This window comes from Paroedura picta, chromosome 3 (genome assembly GCF_049243985.1).
Source record: "Paroedura picta isolate Pp20150507F chromosome 3, Ppicta_v3.0, whole genome shotgun sequence".
Taxonomy (NCBI): Eukaryota; Metazoa; Chordata; class Lepidosauria; order Squamata; family Gekkonidae; genus Paroedura; species Paroedura picta.
The window spans coordinates 161,870,405-161,891,179 of NC_135371.1; the positions used below are offsets into that span (position 1 = coordinate 161,870,405).

The 20,775-nt window shown below is 46.2% G+C and overlaps 1 protein-coding gene across 2 annotated transcripts in view; it reads right to left on the reverse strand.

The window, feature by feature from the left end:
- Window positions 1-807: 807 nt before the first annotated feature.
- Window positions 808-20,775, reverse strand: part of LOC143833369 (unconventional myosin-Ia-like) — a 68,460-nt gene continuing 48,492 nt past the window's right edge. Inside the window, exons 22-29 of one of the 2 annotated variants that reach the window (XM_077329096.1) lie at window positions 17,796-17,882; window positions 10,292-10,366; window positions 8,942-9,076; window positions 6,081-6,187; window positions 5,409-5,541; window positions 4,932-5,084; window positions 3,578-3,705; window positions 808-1,226 (exon numbers count right to left, since the gene is read on the reverse strand). In XM_077329096.1, coding sequence (XP_077185211.1) covers window positions 1,103-1,226; window positions 3,578-3,705; window positions 4,932-5,084; window positions 5,409-5,541; window positions 6,081-6,187; window positions 8,942-9,076; window positions 10,292-10,366; window positions 17,796-17,882 — 942 coding nt within the window. In that variant the 3' untranslated portion in view covers window positions 808-1,102. The remainder of the gene's footprint in view (window positions 1,227-3,577; window positions 3,706-4,931; window positions 5,085-5,408; window positions 5,542-6,080; window positions 6,188-8,941; window positions 9,077-10,291; window positions 10,367-17,795; window positions 17,883-20,775) is intronic. The other variant, XM_077329098.1, reaches the window with a different exon arrangement.

Consider the following 20,775-nt stretch of genomic DNA (forward strand, 5'->3'; position numbering starts at 1 on the left):
AACAGCCCCCCCCCCAAAAAAAAAAACACACATGAAGAAATTGAGAATGTGGAAAAGTCCACAGATTATACCACTCATTGGCAAGTTGTTGGCAAGTCATGAGACTGGGGGCGGGGGGAGTTTGAAACATTTAGTAGCAGCATGTGCCTTTTCTCAGAACTGAGAGACTTAAAGTATGTAAGGTGTTAGTGTGAAATCTCCTAGTTTGAAATCTGTCTCTGATTAATTGCCACTTTCTTGGCAAAGGGGACTAAGCACATGGGCTCAGAAATCCTCTGTATATGCAGCTGCTTGAAAGAGTGATTGTTGCCAGGGACGCAAAGCGATACCCTACACACCCCATCTGTAAGGAAGGTGTGATCTTTGGTACTCCGGACAATCCTTTAGGCCAGTGGTTCTCAGCCTTCCTAAAGCCGCGACTCTTTAATACAGTTCCTCGTGTTGTGGTCACCCCAAACCATAAAATTATGCACGTGTTCTTTTGCAGAAATCAAACCGAAACTGACCAATGGAGTGAAGATGCACTGTTCACGATTGTATATAAATTAGTTTTTTTTCGCCCTGGGGTTTCTCAGTTCAGTTCTACCTCTTGTCCCACCATGCTGATCTCGCTCTCTTCCGCTGCTCCAGACAGGCGAACGCTCTCTCGATCTACCCCGCAAGGCTGTTGTGTGGACGGCACCACACCGGCCAAGCTACTGCGACTTCTGTGAAAAGGTCATTCCGACCCTCAAAGGGGTCCCAAACCCCCAGGTTGAGAACCACTGCTTTAGACCCAAGAGGCTTTGAATGAAGCAGTCAAGAAAATTTCATTTGAGATTCTTTTATTGACCCGCTCTCCCCCGTATTCCGCAAATCTTCCGCAGGAGAGCGGCCGCTTCCAAAGAGGCTACAGGTTTCATTTTATCAACATGTGGAGAAACTGGTGCACATTCCATTCTGAATGTGGGTAGGTAGGCAGCTGCCCCAAGAGATTTTGAAAGATTGACGGTGGGAGTGAGTTGTAGCTAGGTCTAAGGTTCCCAAGCCCTGGAGTCTCGGGGATTCTGGCTCTGGGCGAACAGTATCCTCCCGGTGTCTCTTTCCTTTTGCACACAGCACCTCAGTGGACCAGCACCTCCATTCTATGGCTCCCTTTCTTCCTGCAGATGGGCGCTGTGCCCTGTTTCTCAGCCGTCTCCACTACCTTGACGGTGATGTTGCCTTGCTTGAACTTCACCAGAAACCTGGAGGGGACCAGAACATCCTCAAGTCAGAAGGAGACAATGCGCCAGGCGCAACTTAGCCAGGGAGAGTGAAGCAGCAGCCTTTGCCAGCATTTCAGATTTCACTTCAGAGGAAGCACAAACTGTTCAGAGGGTATGCATAAGTTTGGAGGCCTAAAAGATATTTTAATGAGGATTAAAAATAATAATAATTTGCTATATGGGGGTCTGTTTCACTTAATATTTCTGGTAAGGCCTTGGAGGAGGAGCGTGGTCTCATGGCTTAAGTGCCACTCAGCGCTTAACACCCACTCAGGGAGGCTGTCTCTTCCAACTAGCTTGCCTGTATTCCAGTGGCCAGCCAATCGCCTTCCATCCCCCACCCCTGACCATCCCCTCCTTCCACTTTCCTCTGAGCTTGGAGGCTGCTGATCCCTTTCAGTGAGTTCCCTAACAGCTACCTGGAGCCTTTCCAGGTCCTGGAGGGGGGCAGAGGAGGCCGTCTGCAGAGTTCTTCTACCCCACCCACCCCCATTGTATTCCTGAATACAACGGGCTTGGCCCCTAGTATATTAATAAGTTTTAAAATATAAAATATAAATAAGGATGGGTGGTAAGTAAAAATATCTTTATTTCTGGATTCCTATGCCACCAACCAGGTGTTAGTATTATACTGTATGCGTGCAAATGGATTACTTGACCCCTGATTAAGACCCTCTGGGTTGGAGCACATTTCGTCTATGGTCATATCATTTGCAGCCACTGAAACTGCACATGCAATATTGCACAGACGGTGACTCTCAGGTTTCAATATTTTAAATCTGTTCAATGTGCACGTAGCGATAAATATTTGTATTTTAACCTTTATATATATTTGCTGCTAAGCCTTCGGGTGTCTGACTTGATTCGGTAATATCAATCCAGGTAATAAGATCAAAAACTTGTGGAGACGATATTTTGAGTACTGAGATTTTTTTTTTTTGCAAGCCGTTTTGGTTACAGTGGCATAAGCAAGGTGTACATTTTTTAAAATATTGTTAAGTATTCAGAGAGAGCCGAAAGTTCATGGCCAAACATTCTCAGTGCAATGGAGGCTCCTCCTTTTCAAATGTAAATTATAAGAAGACTAGAATCAAAGCCCGTTGCAGCTGATACAACGGGCACTAGCAAGGGGGGAGGGGGGAAATAGCAAAGAGAGAAGGAGGTAGAAAGGAAGAGAGTGATTAAGAAAGGAAGAAAGCTTGGCATTGGGAAGAGTAAGGGGAGGGGATGTCCAGTCTGTAAGGGCATGAGGTTGAATATGTGTGTTGTGGGGGGGGGGAGGTTGTTCTGGTGTGGTGACAAATGAGGGCATGGGTGTGGAGAGATGGGTGTCAAGAACCTGTGGTTTGGAATGTTAGTTGAGTGTGGGAGAGGACTGGCCTTTGGGAATTGTGGCATAGTCGGCCCGTATTCAAGGCCAGACACCCAGGATATGCTCCTCCCAAAGGGGCGTTTCACAAATATATATATGAACCATGGACAAGGATGTAATATATTTTCTTGGTGGCATAATTATAATCATGGAATGTTGACTGGCCGATAAGCTATACTATTACCTTGCTATACCTTTCATATTCACATTTCAAAAATTAAAATATTGTAAGCGTTCACAGTGAGCTGAAAGTTTGTGGGCAAACATTTTCAGTGCAAAGGAGGCTCGGGGATACCAAAATGGTTATCCAAAGGATTGCCCGACGCCAGGAGGCTTACACACAATCTCTCTCTGTTTGCTCCAACCTGTTTTGATGTCTTTTTTCTCACCTTTTTAAAACAAAGGCTTGTTGGCTATATAAATTAGCTAGTCAGTGAGTCAGTTGTCCTGTAGCCAGTACAGTTATGTCAGAGACCCATAAAGCCAATCAGAATCGGCAACGTGATAGGCATCAAGAAGCCAGATCAAGGAGAGAACAGTAGCAGGAGAAGGTCTTTGTTTTGTTTTGTTTGCTGTCACTGCCAAAATGGTGCCCCGTACTTTGTAGCAAGCAAAACCTCCTCCCACACAAAGAAAGCTCCTTTGCCATCCACTTTCGCTAAGCTCTGTTGAACTGGGCCATTGCACAACTAATTCCTGAGGTGTTATACAAAGAAACATTCGCAACACATCACTGATGGAATTTATAGGTTTTGCAACTAGAGTCAAAACAGCTTTCGTCTTGTTTGCATCCCTTCTCCTGCCTGTCTAGATCTTGTTCAAGAGCCTTTGGTAGATTCAAGTGGCTGTTCTCTGTGCAAGGAGAACAGGGAAAAGGGACAGATGCCCCCGCAAAAGGACTCCCAACACTTGGTCCAAAGCCTTCCCGTCATCTGCCCATGACCAAGTCTGCACTTACTCATCAGTCACTTGGAGTTTCAATCTCTGCTTTGTGGTCTCCAGGACTGTCTGGTGGAGCCGGGTGACCAGTTCAATCAGGTGGTCGCTGATAAGCAAGAAGTCCCCTTTGCTGCCCGCTGTGGCACTCTGCAAAAGGGAGAGGAGTTACCATCTGTGGGAGGCATTGCACTGGGCCCTTCCCAAGCGGGCAAATGGTGAGCATTTCCCCCTCTCAACTGACCTCCTTATTAACTGGACCATGGCCTTGCTGACCTTTGTGTGATATCCACTGCTGGCCCCTAATGTCCACCCATCAGCAGACACTGGTCGCCTTTACCCATGTCGACTTCCAGTCCCTTTGGCCAGGCTTGGTCTCAAAGTCTGAGATCTTCAAGACTCTCAATCCAGCTCAATTACATTCTTGATTGTACGTAACGTAACGTTTCACTGCTTTGTTCCCCAGCCTTGTGATTCCTGTTTGACGGCCCCCACTGTGTGTTTAGGGCAAGGCTCTCTGATGTTGTGGGTTGTGCGTGCATTATACTAAGCTGCCCTGAGTCTCAAGTGAGGAAATAACATTTTGTGATGGCCTTTTCAACGGGCAGTCTTTGGGCGGAAGGACGGGCAGGAGAGAGGCAGGGGTGGATCCGGTCTAAATTTCCCATGATCAAAGCCACTTCCGTTGGTGGGACAGATCTTCCTGGATCCAGCCCAGACACTAGGAATGTTGGTGAGTGCGGAAGTCTCCTAAAACTTGACCATTGCAAAGTGTGCCAATGAGGGACAGAATGAGGGGAATGTGATGAACCTTGAAATACAGAAGACACCAAATCATTGTGTTGTTGAGTTGTGTTGTTGAAGGTCAGTTTTCAAATGTATGGGGGATGGGATATGCTGCTCCTCCTGCTTTTCTCCTAAATTGGCCTCTGAGATGGGAAATAAATTGAGCCAGCGTACAAATGACATGGAGAAAGAACCGGAGGAGCACAACGAGTGGAGGAAGAATTCTCTGTAACCCACTGATGAGCCCATTGAAAGACAGATGGTGAAACATCCTCTGCTGAGGCTGTATCAGATAACTTTTTGAACGTGTTCCTCAAACCCAGTCTTTTAAACGCTAAGTTTGAACACTCAGAATTTCGGATACGGTTTGCATAATTCTGGTTCTGCCTCTCCCCCCAATAAAAAAGGTTCAGCCGTGGCATAAAGTAACGTCAAAAAAGAAACATGGTGTGATGTCGCCTAGCCTAACCCTACCAAGAGAGTTTCAAAGGGAGGTAAAAAAGGACAAACTGATTTACGGTGTCTTTCTAGCATAGTACCATTCCCTACCCAGTTCCTTGTCCAGGGACCACCATCTCCCCATCCGGTACCTCTTTAAGGTGCAGGGCGAAGAATCCATCTGAGTAGCGGCTGACGGAGACGCTGTCAATGTCACTCAAGGTGATCACCGTTTTGGGTTGAGCTGCCTTGGGATCAGCCAGGATCACATGACTCTTGGTGAGAAGGAAGAGTCTAGGAGAGGCCTGACAGAGACAAGGAACAAATCAGAGAGCGAGCGAGCCTAGAAAGTTCCTCGGCCGCTCGCAGGAAGGAAGTGCTATTTTGAACATAATACGGTTTATTTGTTTTGGCAATCCACAGGATCTGAAAAACTCTCCTCCAACTCCATTTAACTCTCATTGTTTATATGCTGCACTCGATAGTAACGTAGAGGACTCATGTCGGTCAAAAAAGCAGTGAGAATAAGGTTCATAATTGGGAGATATGCATACAAACGCTAAATTTCTACATTATGGAAAAGATGTTGACTCCCATTCCCAAATGCCGGGTGAGAACACATTTCTCACCTTCCCATCTCCCCGGTTGACTTTCCGCACGTTGTCCGCCATTACCAGCTTGCCGTCTGCGGTGGACTGGAGCTTGCGATACTTGGGGTTCTCTTTCAGGCCCAGGTATTCCCCTTGGAAAGGCTGCGGGAGACTGGGAGGCACAAAACACAGACTGTCATCCTGAGGGGCTAAACCCTCTCTCAACTGGGGTGGATACCCCTGGTGCCTGCCTTTGTTTTTGTTGGAAAAGACAATGCCCCATTCCGCACACAGTGGTTAATGCACTTTCAGTGCACTAGAAGTAGATTTTCCTGTGCAGAACACTCCAAAAGCACACTGGAAGTGCATTATCCAGAGGAATAGATGAAGGTCCTGAAAGGGGCAGTAATAAGACAATTAAATCGGATAGCACCTTCTCTCTCCTGGCAACTGGAGTCATTCCAGATTGCTACTCTTAAGGACAATTTCCCCATTCTTCTTCAAAAGTGCCGCATTCAGTGTCCTCTCTCCCTCTCCCTCTCCCGCTCCCTCTCCCTCTCCCTCTCTCTCTCAGCCGGAGAAGTAGTTAGAAACCTCTCTCTATCTCTCTTCTTTCCTATCAAGTAAGTTAGCTCCTAAATAAACCTTTATTTATTCTTTAATCAGGCTGTGCAACACTGCTGTGTTAATTACTCTGCCAACGGTTCTTACCTCTTGGCGTACAAGCTTTTCTTGCCCCGGAAGAGTTCACTGGCGCACAACTTATCTTGGAGAGCTGCTTTTCTCTGTGGTGGCAGCTGGTCCCGATATTTCTTACACTGTAATAGAGAAGCAGGGAGGAAGGAAAAATAATAATAAAGGATCAGCATCGTAGCCACACACCCCTTGCAGGCTTGCAGTAGAAATGAAGGTAGAACCTCACCTAACTCAAATAGGCTTGTGAAACTTCTGAAGTTTGTAATCTCCTGGTTTGAAGCCCCCCACCCCCATCTGCAAATTATGAATTCAATTAGATCAGGGGTAGCCAACTGTGGCATGGCAGGGACTCACGGGAATTGTAGTCCATAGACATCTGGAGAGCCGCAGTTTGACCAGCCCCGAGTTAGATATATATTTCTTACTACCCGAAGAAGTCACAGCTTACAACCAATTTACACCCCAACCTATTTCTTCTTGGAAAGCAATGCAACATATTAAATGTTTGCATGTTAGGCTAGGATTGTGGCCTCTTTGAGTCAGAAGAACAAGGTTGGCTTTTATACTCCTCTTTTCACTACCAGAAGGACTCTCAAAGCGGCTTACAATCACTTTCCCTTCCTCTCCCCATGGCAGACACCCTGTGAGATAGGTGAGACTGAGAGAGCTCTGACAGAACTGCTGTGTGAGAACAGTTTTAACAGGACTGAGACTAGCCCAAGGTCACCCAGCTGGTAACATGTGGAGGAGTAGGGAATCAAACCCAGCTCTCCAGATTAAAGGCTGCTGCTCTTAACCACTACACCAAGCTGGTTCTACACCAAGCTGGCAAGAGCAACCCCGTTGCAACTCACTGTGACCTGTGGCTTGACAGAAGAAGCCCTGTCTGTCCGACACAGTTCCCTGTTTTACTGCAGGTGCCGGGTACTGGCAGATTTATTTTTATTTATTTACTAGAATGAAAGCCCATTTTAAAAATGAGCTCCCTCCCAGCAGGAGCGTACCTGCAAAGCCCTGTTGCTGCCTCTCTCCTCGTGAGCAACAATGGAGGCCGCAGCCACAAGGCTTCAGGCAGGCAAGGAGAGAGGGTGGGAGCTGGAGGGGGAGGGCCAATCAGGGTGGACCTGGACAGACAGGGCTCCGGACAGTCTCCTCCCAGGAGGCTGTTTCCCAAATATATAAGGGAGTGAAATAATGTTAAGGATTATTCAGCTTGCATCCCGCCACTCCCACATAGTGCCTCATGGTGGGTAACAGTTGTCACAAACATCACAGTAAAATCCCATCCCATCCAATTATAAAATCCCATTAAAATGCCATCTCCACCCCCCGGCAGCGGTCTAACCTCCCTCCCACTTGCTCCGAGACTTTCATAGCTACCTCTGGGGTAGGTTTAAAAACAAGGCATATACTTCAGTGGTAGTAAAATGCACAAGAAAAGGAAGAAGAAAATTTGGTTTTTATACCCTGCTTTTCACTTACATTTGCCTTCCCTTCCTCTTACTCCTTTGCGCAGTGAAAAGCTGGATATAAAAACCCAATATTTTTTGCTGTCTTGTGCATTTTACTACCATGGAAGTATATGCCTTATTTTAAAAACCTTTTTTTCCCCATAAATGTCTTCAATAAAGCTGTGTTTTGCTTTATGTTATGTGGTGCTCGGGGAGTTTCTGAGACCAAACCCACGTGCAACTTGGTTATGTTACCACAGCAGAACAGGGTCTTGTCCTGATGGGGAAGAAGGGGGAAAAGGAAGGGAAAGAGAGTCATACCCCCATCCATCTCTCTGCAATTCTTTGCAGGTTCTCCTATGCAAGTATGGTGACCTGGCACAATTGGCACAAGGAGATGGTAAATTAGCATAATTGGCACAAGGGAAAGAGAGAGGGGGAAGGGGAGGGGGGGAGGGAAGGGAGGGGAGGGGAGGGATAAGCACTTCTCCAACCCCCATCAAATCTCTATTTGTCTTAACTCACAGCAATTCCCCTAATTAACTCAACTTCCCATCCACCGCAACCAAAGCCAAACTGATTACTTCCCTATCCAAATTGATTGGACCTCACCCACTCAACTCAAACCCCACCCTTCAATTCCACCCCTCCCAAGCCTAATATATTTAACTTCCCACCCACCCCAACCTAATCCAAGTTGATTGCTCCCCTATCCAACTTGATCTGACCTCACCCAATCATTTCAACCCCACCCTTCAATTCATTCCCTCCCTCCTAAACCTAATTAATTTAACTTCCCACCCACCCTAACTAAATCCAAACTGATTGCTCCCCTATAGCCCCCAAAAGAGCACTACGCTCTACCACCACCAACTGGCTGGTGATCCCTGGCCCCAAAGAAGTACGTCGGTCAACAAGGGAGCTTTTTCTAGCCCCCACCTGGTGGAATGAGCTCCCTGATGAGATGAGGGCCTTGGTCAAACTCCCACAATTCTGCAGGGCCTACAAAAGGGAGCTCCTCCACCAGGCATTCCCCTGAGACTGACCAACCCAACAACATCTGCAGGTCCACCCACAGACACCTCCTCCATGGCCTACACCAGTCTGACCATTCTGGGCGTTTATCTAAGTTGTTGTTTGTTTTATATTATTGTTGACTTAGTTCAGTGATATTATGTTAATTTAAACCACTGCTGGATTATTGTTGATGTTGACTCTGTTCTATGCTTAGGTAATTCCATGTAATACCCACAACGTTGTATGTAAACCGCCCTGAGCCGTATGGGAGGGCGGTATAAAAAATATTCCAGCCACCGCATTTGTCCCAGTATGCACCTAGCCTTGTCTATAATACGCCCAAAGATCTCAGGGCAGCTTGACTCTAAAAGGAGAATTAAGCGGAGTGAGTCACGTTCAATCTCTAACCCGCCAATGGTGGAAAATCTTCTTTAGTTCTTGGTTAGTGGCTGTGAGAAATCTGTAAGGAGCAGGTGGCCAAGTGTGGTCTGTCACTGTCATGGAAGGCAAGTTCTTTTTCAGAGCCAAGAGAAATTTTTGCACCTGTAAGAAGGGAGAAAGAGACAGTAGGTCATCAGTTGACAAAGGGAGGTCCAGGATATGGACAGAAGGTTCATGATGCAGCAGCTTTGCTGCATTTATGGGCAGTTCCTGGACTACCTGGGACCTGTGCACGTGTTGTTTGTGAATTCCATGTGTGAAAAAGTGGGATATAAGCAAAGAAATAAGAGTATTGCCTCTCAGATGGAAGATTCATAGTAGATTCTACTCTCTAAATATGTAATGTACAAACAATACTTTTACTACTTACTTTGTTTTCTGTGTTGTGGATCCTGCTGAATTCAAATTGATTTGAACTCAGGTCTTCCTCTACCCCCCCCCCCCATTGAAACAGAAAGTGTTCTGAACTTGATTGGGAAAGCTCAGTGTGGGGAGGGGAGCCAAGCTCAGCAGGAGCCCCTTTTTTTATTTTCATGAATGGGGTGGGGGTGGGATTGGAGACAGTAGAGGAGGGGGGAATAAATCCAAAGGCAAATCTGGCTTCTGGAGCACTGTCACTTTAAGACAAGCCTTGCAACCGGGAACTAGGAAGTCTTTGAACTGATACCCTGGCCAATCAGGGTGGCAATCCTAACTACCAGCATTGCTGATTGAAATTTGAGTCCCACCCCCTCCCCCAATCTGAAAATGACACTCTAACCCAGAGGAGTTGACCTCATTTCTCATGAGGGCTGGATGTGACATCGGTGTGACTTGGTTGGGCTGTCCCTGTGTACCAAAAATCATTTTACCATTGACCATGACTCATACTCCTCTTCAGCAGAACTTAAGGCCAAACCAACCCTCCTTGCCATTTAAGGATGCCAACTCTGGGTTGGGCAACCCCTGGAGATCTGGGGGAAGCCCTTGGGGAAAGCCTGCATTTGGGGAAGAGAGGGACCTCAGCAGGTGGTATATACCCTAATATAGGCCTTTCGGCCCACATTTGCACTGGTTTCCCCTCAGCTGCTCATGGGCCAAATAGGAACTCTGGGTGGGCCAGTTCCAGTCCCCGGGCTGTATGTTTGACGTGTCTACCCTAACCCCATCATGAACTCACAAACCCTCTGATCTGAACGTTTTCAGGATTAGTGTCGCCTTTACAAAAAAGCGTAACCCCTGACATTCAGCATTGTAATTCACAGGCTTAAAAGTCCCTTTGCCATCCCTTCTTGTGATATTTTTTCCCCCAAAAGACTGGGCCAGGAAATTACTTACCAGATTTTGGTAGATAAAATTGGCGATGCAGGTGGAGGCCCCAGAACGGAAATACTTCTTGTATTCCTTTCGTGTCTGTGAATGCACACACACACACAAAGATATGCTTAGTAGATGTATTATCATTATTATGGAGTTAGATTAAGGATCACTATATCAGCAGCCCATTGGAATTTCAACTCTGGAGCATAGTGGTGTAGGCCAAAACAAGAAACCCTCATGGTTCAGTTCTGGACCTGGCTAGTAGTGAAATCCTTGATACGGTCACCCTCAAGAAAGAAAAGAAAGCCAAACAAAATGCAACATTTAAAAAAAAAAGACAACACAACTTCTCTCCCCGAACTAGTAGTCTCTTTAAAGAATCCCTTCTGTCTTTCCACCCCCTTTCTCGGGGAAATTATAAAAACACACGATATCAAATATTGTCTTAATATAAATATGAAAACAGTGTGATTGTGCATGATAAACCACTGTCAAAGCCCTGTGGAATTGTCAGTGGTTTTATTCATGCAAAGAACTGTATTTATAAGGCCAGAAAATGAAAAACTAGTATAGACCATGGACTGGGACTAAGAAAGACAAAGAAAGTTACTTTTAAGATTATAAAATAAAGGTAAAGGTATCCCCTGTGCAAGCACCGGGTCATGTCTGACCCTTGGGGTGACGCCCTCCAGCGTTTTCATGGCAGACTCAATACGGGGTGGTTTGCCAGTGCCTTCCCCAGTCATTACCGTTTCCCCCCCAGCAAGCTGGGTACTCATTTTACCGACCTCGGAAGGATGGAAGGCTGAGTCAACCTTGAGCCGGCTGCTGGGATCGAACTCCCAGCCTCATGGGCAGAGCTTTCAGACTGCATGTCTGCTGCCTTACCACTCTGCGCCACAAGAGGCTCATTTATAGACAAACAATGTATCCTTCCAAAATGAACGAGGAGTAAAGTCTCCCTTACATAACTGTGCAAATGGCAAAAAAAAACCCCAAAAAACATGCCCAGGTTTCTCAAGTTCCCCAGAACCAACTCATCTGCTGCAAAGCAGAGTCCAAACAGGCTTGGGACATAGGGTTGCCAACTCTGGGTTGGGAAATACCTGTAGACTTTGGGGTTGCAACTTGGACTGGGCAGGGAGGGACCTCAATAGAGTACACTGCTATGAGGTCCATCTTCCAAAGCAGCCATTTTCTCCAGGGGAACTGGTCTCTGTCACCTGTAAAAGCAGGGGATCCCCAGGTCCCACCTGGAGACTGGCATCCCTATTTGGAACACCACCACAGGGAAGGAAAGACTCTTGCCTCCCCCCCCCCCCCAAGGCTGTTTCTCACATAGAAACAAAATAAAACTAGAGGGAGTAATTTCCCCATTTTTGCTGCTCTGCATGGAACATTCTGCATATGTGAAACAGCAATAGCAAGGAAATCACGCCAGCACTGTTCATATGAGCGGATATGGCTTGGGAAGGAAAGCTGGATCGCTCTCTATTACTGCAGGAGGATTCCTAACCTGTTTGGGATCTCCTTTGCCTTTTAAAAACAATTCACTGCAGCTGCAGTGTGTAGCTGCAGAGAGCCCAGAATCATAGAGTTGGAAGGGGCCATACAGGCCATCTAGTCCAACCCCCTGCTCAACGCAGGATCAGCCCTAAGCATCCTAAAGCATCCAAGAAAAGTGGGTATCCAACCTTTGCTTGAAGACTGCCAGTGAGGGGGAACTCACCACCTCCTTAGGCAGCCTATTCCACTGCTGAACTACTCTGACTGTGAAATTTTTTTTCCTGATGTCTAGCCTATATCGTTGTAGTTTAAACCCATTACCGCGTGTCCTCTCCTCTGCAGCCAACGGAAACAGCATCCTGCCCTCCTCCAAATGACAACCTTTCAAATACTTAAAGAGGGCTATCATGTCCCCTCTCAACCTCCTTTTCTCCAGGCTGAAATTCGGCCCCAAGTTCAAATCCCTATATCAAAGAGCTAAGGTTTGGGCCTTATGTGGAAAGGCAAATTTATGGGCCCAGCCCCAACTACAGTGCAAAGTTCTGAAATTCCAGGGGAAACATTTCACTTGCAGAAAAATCTGCTTTTTAAAATCAATATAGGACACAGCCCCTCAAATTCACATCAGTATCAGCATATTTGCATACATGGTTCTCTAAAACCAACACGGTCTGGGAGGTAGCACTTTGGGTTGCCATAGCAACCTTCACTGTGATGGTAGAGATGGAGAAGCAGGCAGGCAGGCGGAGGGAAGAAAGTACAGGTTGGAGGGAGGGGAGGGGAGGGGAGCAAAGTCAAAGTGGGCAGAGTGGGGAAGTGGGTGTGGGGACAGCAAGCCAGTCCTGGAGCAGATGTGGAAGCAAGTCAGAGGAAGCAAAGGAGGGAAGCAGAAGATGGAAATCTAGGGGTTAACCAGAGGCAGCAAGGGGAAAGCTAGGGTGACATGACATTCCCCTTTGCCTGACCAATCCTCCCATAATTGTGGTCTCCGGTGAGGCTCCCTCTCCTTGGTCACCCTCAAAAAACAACCTAGAAATGAAATCCTTGCCCTATCTTATCAATTGGAAGTAGAAGCAGCCAAATCCTCCAAAAGTACAATCCAGCAGGCTCACTCAAACACAGAATAGGAACAAAAGGGCCATGAGGGGTGTTGTGACTTTTCAGCTTCCATACAGGGGCACACTTCCTGCCATAATAAGATGATATCCCCCTCGGCCCCTTCCTCCCCAAGCATAGCTACAGCTCTGAGGTAACTTAGAAAAGATCATTTTATCCCAGTGAGCAAATTCTCATTCAAAAATTATTAAACCGGGTTCATTGTGGGTTTAGTGGGATATTTTATGGTTGTATCTTATTCATGATGGTGCTACTGGGCTTTTCTGTTTGCTTTTGTTTTAAATGTTTCATTATAATGGTGTTTCTGATTGGTTTTCATTGGCCGGAAGCCGCTCCGATGGCTTTTTGAAGGCAAAGAGGCCGAATGTGAATTTCAAGGGAACCAATAAACGACAAATTCCAGCTCTCCGCTGACAAAAGTCTCAGGATGAAATGAATTTCAGGATAATTGACTGTGTGAGCCGTGCATTGTGACCCCTTCTTATTGAAGCGCAGGAAATATTCTCCCAAAGCTGCAGAGAATTATTATTATTATTGCTGCTAAGTGCTGGACGGGGATGTTTTCCAGGGCAGTGTGCCTATTCTTTTCCCCTGAGTCTCTGCTCTAGCTTCCCCAATGCTGCCTGAAATCTATGCGCAATAACATCAAGAAACCAACCAGCTGGACAACTTGGCCAGTGTGGTTACAGCAAAGGTCTAGTATCTGAGAGACCTAAGTCTGAATCTTCCACCACCACCCCATGCCATGGAAACTCACCAGGTGATCTTGAGTCGGTCACGCTCTCCATCAGCCTACCCAACCCCACAACTGAAGGAGACTGAGGTAAACTACGCTGAGTTCCCATTGAGAGGCAAACTCATCATGTATTTTAAAATTGCAGATGCATGGACCATTCCACCATGGCAATGAATTAGAAACAGATCAGTTCTCAAGCTTACCAGGAAAGGTCTCCTAGAAGCAAGCCATGTAGGTGGTATGTTGCTTGGAGCACCACGGTGGCTATTCAGCTTAGACCTTGGCCACATTGACAATTACAACAACTGTCAAGTCTCCCACCATATTGGAAACCTTTTGCTGACAGCTGTTCTAGTCCACCACAATTTCAAGCAAAAGCATGCATTTCTGCCCTGAGCAGCCCTGAGTTAGGCCCAGCTTGAAAGGATAAATCTGGTTTTCTGAGGATTGATTGGCTGTGGGGCAAAGTGAGGGGATCCGTTCAATAATGGATTAGAAGAAGAAGAGTTGGTTCTTATATGCCGCTTTTCCCTACCCGAAGGAGGCTCAAAGCGGCGTACAGTCGCCTTCCCATTCCAATTAAAAAGTCGACCCTTTAAAAACACAAATCCAAATGATATCCGTAGTGTGGAAACAGTCTTTGAGTTTCCGTTGAAGAGCAAACCCATCTTGTATTTCAAAATTGCAGATATAGGGACCACTCCACCATGACAGTGATCCATTTTGATCAGTTTATGGTTCACTAAACAATGTTTGCAAACCAATGTTTGCAGACCAAACCAATGTTTGCAAACCAATGTTTGCAGACCAAACCACACACACACACACACAAACTTCCATGAATTTTGATGCAGTTTGTGAAAGTAGAAAACAAGAGTTTTCAAACAGCTGAGTGGTAGGGAACTCCCAGATGCTCAGCTGTTTTTCATGAAGAGTGGCCCTATACCACTGCCTTGGGGAGCAGAAAGCAGGGGTTAAAACTTTACATGACTTATGAACCAATATGAACTGGTTCAGTTTGTGAACTGGCAAAAATGCAGTTCGTGCCCATCCCTATCAACAGAGGCAGCCTGACCACAGAGCAAACTAGATCACTAGGCCTAAAATGCCAGATTTTGAGGAGTGCCAAAAAGGCAAGAAGCGACTCCTGACTTAAAGACTATTCTGGCTTCTGGTTTTTACAATATCCATATTCATTGACCCATGATGGAACATGGAAGATTTTTGAATAGTTTATCTATTTTTATTTTTTCACCGTTCAATTTAGATACCTAGAAAAGTAATTTTGGGCTTTTCTCTCACTTTAAGGAGGAGGGGGGTCCCCAAAGTCTTAGTTTACCCAAGATTAAAAAAAAAAACACCCTTGGACCATCCTTGAACATCCTGGCTAACACAGGATTCTGAGGAATCCAAAAGCATGCTTGCTGTTTTCCAAGGCATACTTTTAATGATATTTTGGTCTTCATGAAGTTTCTTTATTACAGTTCTCATGATGATCATTGTTCACACATTTTAACGCGTGCAATAAGGGCAATGGAATTCTTCAAGAAGCTAGAAATGTCTAATCAAGGAGGGGAGCTGGCGTGATCAAGACCAGCTTATCCTCAAAATTCTATCTGTGCGATCACACCTTGTGGGTGCATATGCCAGGCACAAGAGCCACATGATACATGAAGAGAGAGCGAGTGAGCAGAGAAATTGATGCGTGTCTAATAAGCACCAATGGTTCTGGCAGCTTGAAAGGGGTGCTTCTCTTCCTTCAGCTCCTGCAGGAGCCTGGGAACAGAAAATAAAACCCACAAGAGCGCAGAGAAAAAGAGAGGCAGTGACACACCAACAGCTCACAGACCTATGTTTACACAGAGTCATGTGCTTCACCTGCTCAGGCAGGTGCTTTAGCTAACTAATCACCAGTGGACCAATTTTAATCAGTGAGGGCAAAATTTCAACAATAAAAGTGAGAGTTAAGAACATGCTTTCATTGGTTTGGAGGTGATCATAAGAGTGAATTTTAAAAAGACATAATTAAACACGGATTGTTGTCCTTTTGATGAGTGGTACCTTTGTGTTGATGACTCCGTCAGTGTTTATTTTACTGCGTGACTGAGTATGCTTCTCAGACTTCATTATAATATTTTTATGCCTTTTTATATTAGGTAATCTATTTGGGGTATTTCTTTTTAGAATATTAAAGCCGGGCTTACAGGAGCAGTGCAAAAAAAGCCAAAACAAACCCATACTGATGGTTTTATTAAAATGCAAATCCTTTTAAATTTAATAGGCTGGCCAATTAAATTAATTGATTAATTTCGCCATCAGCTAAAAGGCAGATGGCTAATCAAGTAAGGAAAATCTTTCCATGATTGACAGTTTTAAGGGTTTTTTTTTCATTTTTAACATGACTGTAAACATTCCCTGCAAAATTGCAACCTTAGTCTTATCTTTAAAAAGCAGCAACTTGTCTACAGACACATTCTTAAACAAACACATACGTATAGGAGGGAGAATGTGCAATGCACTAACAGTTTGTGTTGTGGTATGGTGTTCTGCTCTATTTTTGCCAGGTACGTTTGTGTACAGCAGCAAATAGGCCAAAAAGCAGCTCTTGGGGAAGATGGTGTGTGTGTGTGGGGGGGGAGTATCTCTCCAGGCTCCTTTCTTAAAAAGATGACCACAATTATGTCTTGAGCAGTTAAAGGTAAAGGTATTCCCTGTGCAAGCACCGAGTCATATCTGACCCTTGGGGTGACGCCCTCTAGTGTTTTCATGGCAGACTCAATACAGGGTGGTTTGCCAGTGCCTTCCCCAGTCATTACCGTTTACCCCCCAGCAAGCTGGGTACTCATTTTACCGACCTCGGAAGGATGGAAGGCTGAGTCAACCTTGAGCCGGCTGCTGGGATCGAACTCCCAGCCTCATGGGCAGACAGCTTCAGACTGCATTTCTGCTGCCTTACCACCCTGTGCCACAAGAGGCTCCTCAAGAGGCTCCTTGAGCAGTTACTCTGCTCCTAATGCATAGCATTTGGGGCAGCGTTGAAGACTGGGAGTATAATGAGTCACACTGCTATGGGAACATTAAAAAAAACAAAAAAATACACACAGGAATTTATGAAATTCTAGCAATACCTTTGCTCTATGTGGCGGGTGAGAATCCTGCAGATAGCGAGGAAATGTAAGGCTTTCTGAAATAATCCAAAGACTTAGTGTGCCAGGCTAAACTTGTTTACTCTGATCTTACTGTGTTATTAAACAGAGGTTGTATGGTTATTTTAATTTTTCTTATGATTATTGCTTCTGGCTTTATTTTAAATATTAAACATTTGTGAGTATACGAATGTCTTTCATTTGCTGCATTGGCTTTATTTCCATGAGAGCTTGTAAAAATCTCAACTGGATAATTGATTGATTATGAACCACAGAAAACCGAACTTGGACATAGCAACATGCTACTGTTTCATTGACATGGTGATATACTCAGATGATCTTTGGGGGGGGGCAGGGTTAATTAGGGTTCCCTGGTCCCCCCCTGGTCACTGGTGGGCAATGAGGGGTAGGGTCGCCAGACGCAGGTTGGGAAACTCCTGGAAGTTTGGGGATGGAGCCTGGGAGGGACAAAGACCTCAGTGGAATATGAAGCTCTAGATTCCGCCCTTCCAAACTTCCATTTTCTCCAAGGGAACTGACCTCTGCAGTCTAGAGATCGATTCCATGGGATCCTGAGGTCCCACTGGAAGCTGGTAGCTTAAATCTCAAGCCCTTCATCTCACCAGGATCTCTGACTCACGACAATTTGGTGCGATAGAAATCTGAGAGATGTACCGACTTCCAAGAGAGTGTTAACTGGCTGTGTAAACTTTGCTTTATGACCTTCTACAGGAACTCAGGAGACATTTTTCCTGAGCCGGTGATTACAAACACTGATACCTAACACTGTAAACATAACAGAGCATACAGTTCTTGAAAGGAAGCCGGGCAGGCCAAGTAAAAAAACAAACAAAACTGAAGGCAGAAGGAACTGCTGCCTTGAATTATAAAACCCCTCTTGAATGCGTCTTGGGTGATCTGTAGATTTTGTGGAAGCATATCTTGGTTGTGAATGGCAAAGGGTGACGTTCCAGTGATGTGTGTGCAACATACATGGTTCTCAAAGCGCCGGCATTACCTGATAACCTTTCCAATAAGCAGAAATGACCGTGGCTGCCTTGGTGCGGTGCTTCTGTTCCTTCAACTCCCGCAGGAGCCTACGAGACTGTGGAAGAAGGGAGGGGATAGATAAGAACCCCACAGGAGCCCAGAGAAGCAAGGCAGAAAGACACCAATCCAGTGGACAGAATTACAGGTTTCGAAAACTATGTTCCTCTGCCTTGTCTATAGAAAGCAGCAGAGGAATCAACGAAAACTTCAGACCATTAGACAGTTTGGGGCTAATTTCCATCAGAGGGGATGTTGCTTAAAGGCACATCTTTATTTTTCAGACTATTTTGACTCTAGTTTGAAAGGGAATGGGAGGAAAAGTTAAAGCTGGCCTTTTCTTGTTAGCAATAAATCTTAGTTTTTGTTTCTTAAATCGTGATGTTTTATATCTCTGTTAATCTGGCTGTTCAGTTCTATTCACCGGCCCGTTTGCCCTTCACTGGAGACTGGTTCTGAGCTGACCCATTACAAAGTCCTTGTGTTTGTAGGGGAACCACTGTTAGCCAGGATTCTCTGTTTCCCCTCTTCCTTTACAAAGCTTTTTCCTTATATCTTAATAAAACTATTTTATTCTTTTAAGCCGCCTGATGCTTTACCCCTTTGCATGCTTAAACTCTTCTGGCAGACCTTGAATCTAGAACCTCAGACAGAGTTGCTAGATTCTGTGCAGCTGCCAAAGCTCCCCACAGCCATGGCTCAATGGTAAAGCATCTGCTTGGCAAGCCAAAGGTCTCAGCTTCCAACTCTGGCATCTCCAGTTTAAAAGATCAGGTGGGAAGTGATATGAAGGACTTCCTGATCACATGGGCTGAGATATAGACACGTTACTGTACATCGATTGGATCTCCCTCTTTCAGGGTCCGTTCCCCCCTCCATCCAGCTGATTGATGACAGAGTAGCAGGGCCTGGTAGTGGGGAAGCCCCACCTTCACCTGGGGGGTAGGTCGGTCTGGTAGCCCTAATGCATACAGGAGCAAAGGCAGAGGAGAGCCAGAAAAAAAAGTGCCACAGAGAACTTCCCAGAGGAGGCTAAGATCAGGAATGACATCTGAAGTGAACTAGAGCAGTGTTTCCCGACCTGTGGGTCAGGACCCAAAGTGGGTAGCGATTTGTGAAGCTTCCGAAAGTGACTTGCAGGCCAACTGTCCCTAATGGTGGCTCTCTTGCCCAGAGATGAACACCCACTTGCTTGGGGTTTGTAGTGGGGGCATCTCCACCCTTAGTGTGATGCCTGTTGGTCTCCCAAAAGACTTGGTTGGGCTCTATAGAAAATGGAATGCTGGAATACATGGGTGCCACAGTCATTGTTTGCCTAGGTAACAAAAAATAGTCCTTGGGTCACACCTGGACAGGTCACTGTACAAAGTAAATTTAGACTTGTGGATCTCCATACCAACAAGGCTGAGAAATAGAGCAGCCAATCTCAAACCATTTTTTAAACCATGGTCCTTTTAGCAGCTCTTCTCAGGTCCCAGGGTCCCGGTAGTGCGCTAGCCCCTTGTGCAGTGAACGAGGCTAAAAAAGGCCTAATCTAGGAGTTAAATAACTATACTCAAGGTACCTTGTCTTATATCAATGTGAGACAGGTTTCTAGAACATTCGACCAAGAGAAGCATGTGTGTTCATTTGTTTCCTTCTTGAATGCATTAATTCAAGCACACACAGAGGAATGGATTACATCAGTGGTCCCCAACCTTTTTATCACTGGGGATCGGTCAATGCTTGACAATTTTACTGAGGCCCGGGGGGGGTAGTCTTTTGCTGAGGGCCGCCGCCGCCTGAGCCCCTGCTCCACTTGCTTTCCCGCTGGCACCCTTGACTTCCCGCCGCCCGCTGGGGGGTGCTGCCAGCAGCAGCTGTGCAGTGCCACGCCGAGGGGGAGCCCCAGCCATGGCGGCCGCTGGAGAGCACCAAAGGTGAGCCAGCAGCAGAGTGGCAGGGCAGCCCCCGAGGCAGCAGCCGGGGAGGAGGACGAGGAGGAGCCGCAGCCTGGTACCGACTGATCCACGGACCGGTACCAGTCCCCAGACCGGAGGTTGGGGACCACTGGATTACATGATTTCTTTTTCTTTCCCTTGACAAAGGTCGAATTTTCTAGCAATTAATGACCTCATACATGACAAAAAGGTCATTTTATCAGTTCATAACTGATAAAGCATTTTGGGTCGCCCTCCTCAAATTCTTCTGCCTGTGGCCCCCTTCAAATATGCCAGGGTCCCCAAGGGGACGATATGGCCCCTGTTGGGAATGGCGCAGCCAGGAAAAAAATGTATTTAGCAAAATGCTTTTCTCAGCCTCAGTCCAGTACTAGTAGAGCAGCATCTGGCTGGCCACATAATGCACAGAGTCTGTATTGCTGAAGTAGGGAAGGAAGAGAGATGCTACCGTTTGCAACCCCTTTTAAAGGGAATGAGGTGAGCACTCCTAGACTGTTTACACATTGGAAGTTTCATGCCGGGCTGCAGGCTGCAGTTTTAGTCGTGGCAGGTTGCCCCACCTCTTCCTGCACCCACACGGGGGAGCATTTGGCCCTGTGCACCTCATCCGCCCCCGATTTGTGCTTCCAAACGGGAGCTGGGGCAGGGAAATTCCCAGTGCGTAAACGGCCCTAATGATGTTTTTGCCTTGAAGAAGCAGCAGCACACAGCATCCATCCATGTGAAATTTGATGGGCTGGGGTGGGTCAGAGTCTGGTCACGGACAGGTTGTTTGCCCCAGAGTGGATTCTATTGCAACTCCGGGGATTTCCCCCTTCTTTCCTGCTGTCTTTCCCAGTCCTGCACTGGTGTGATATTTTCCCTTATGGATGGGAAAAGCTGGACCTTTTCAGTCTCACCCACATCTCTTGCCCCTGCCCTAGTCCCCGATTCTCTGGCCACTGCTGGGGGGCTTTTTGTTTTGTTTTAAATGGGCAGTTGACCTATCGTTCTAGCAGCAGAACAAGCTGT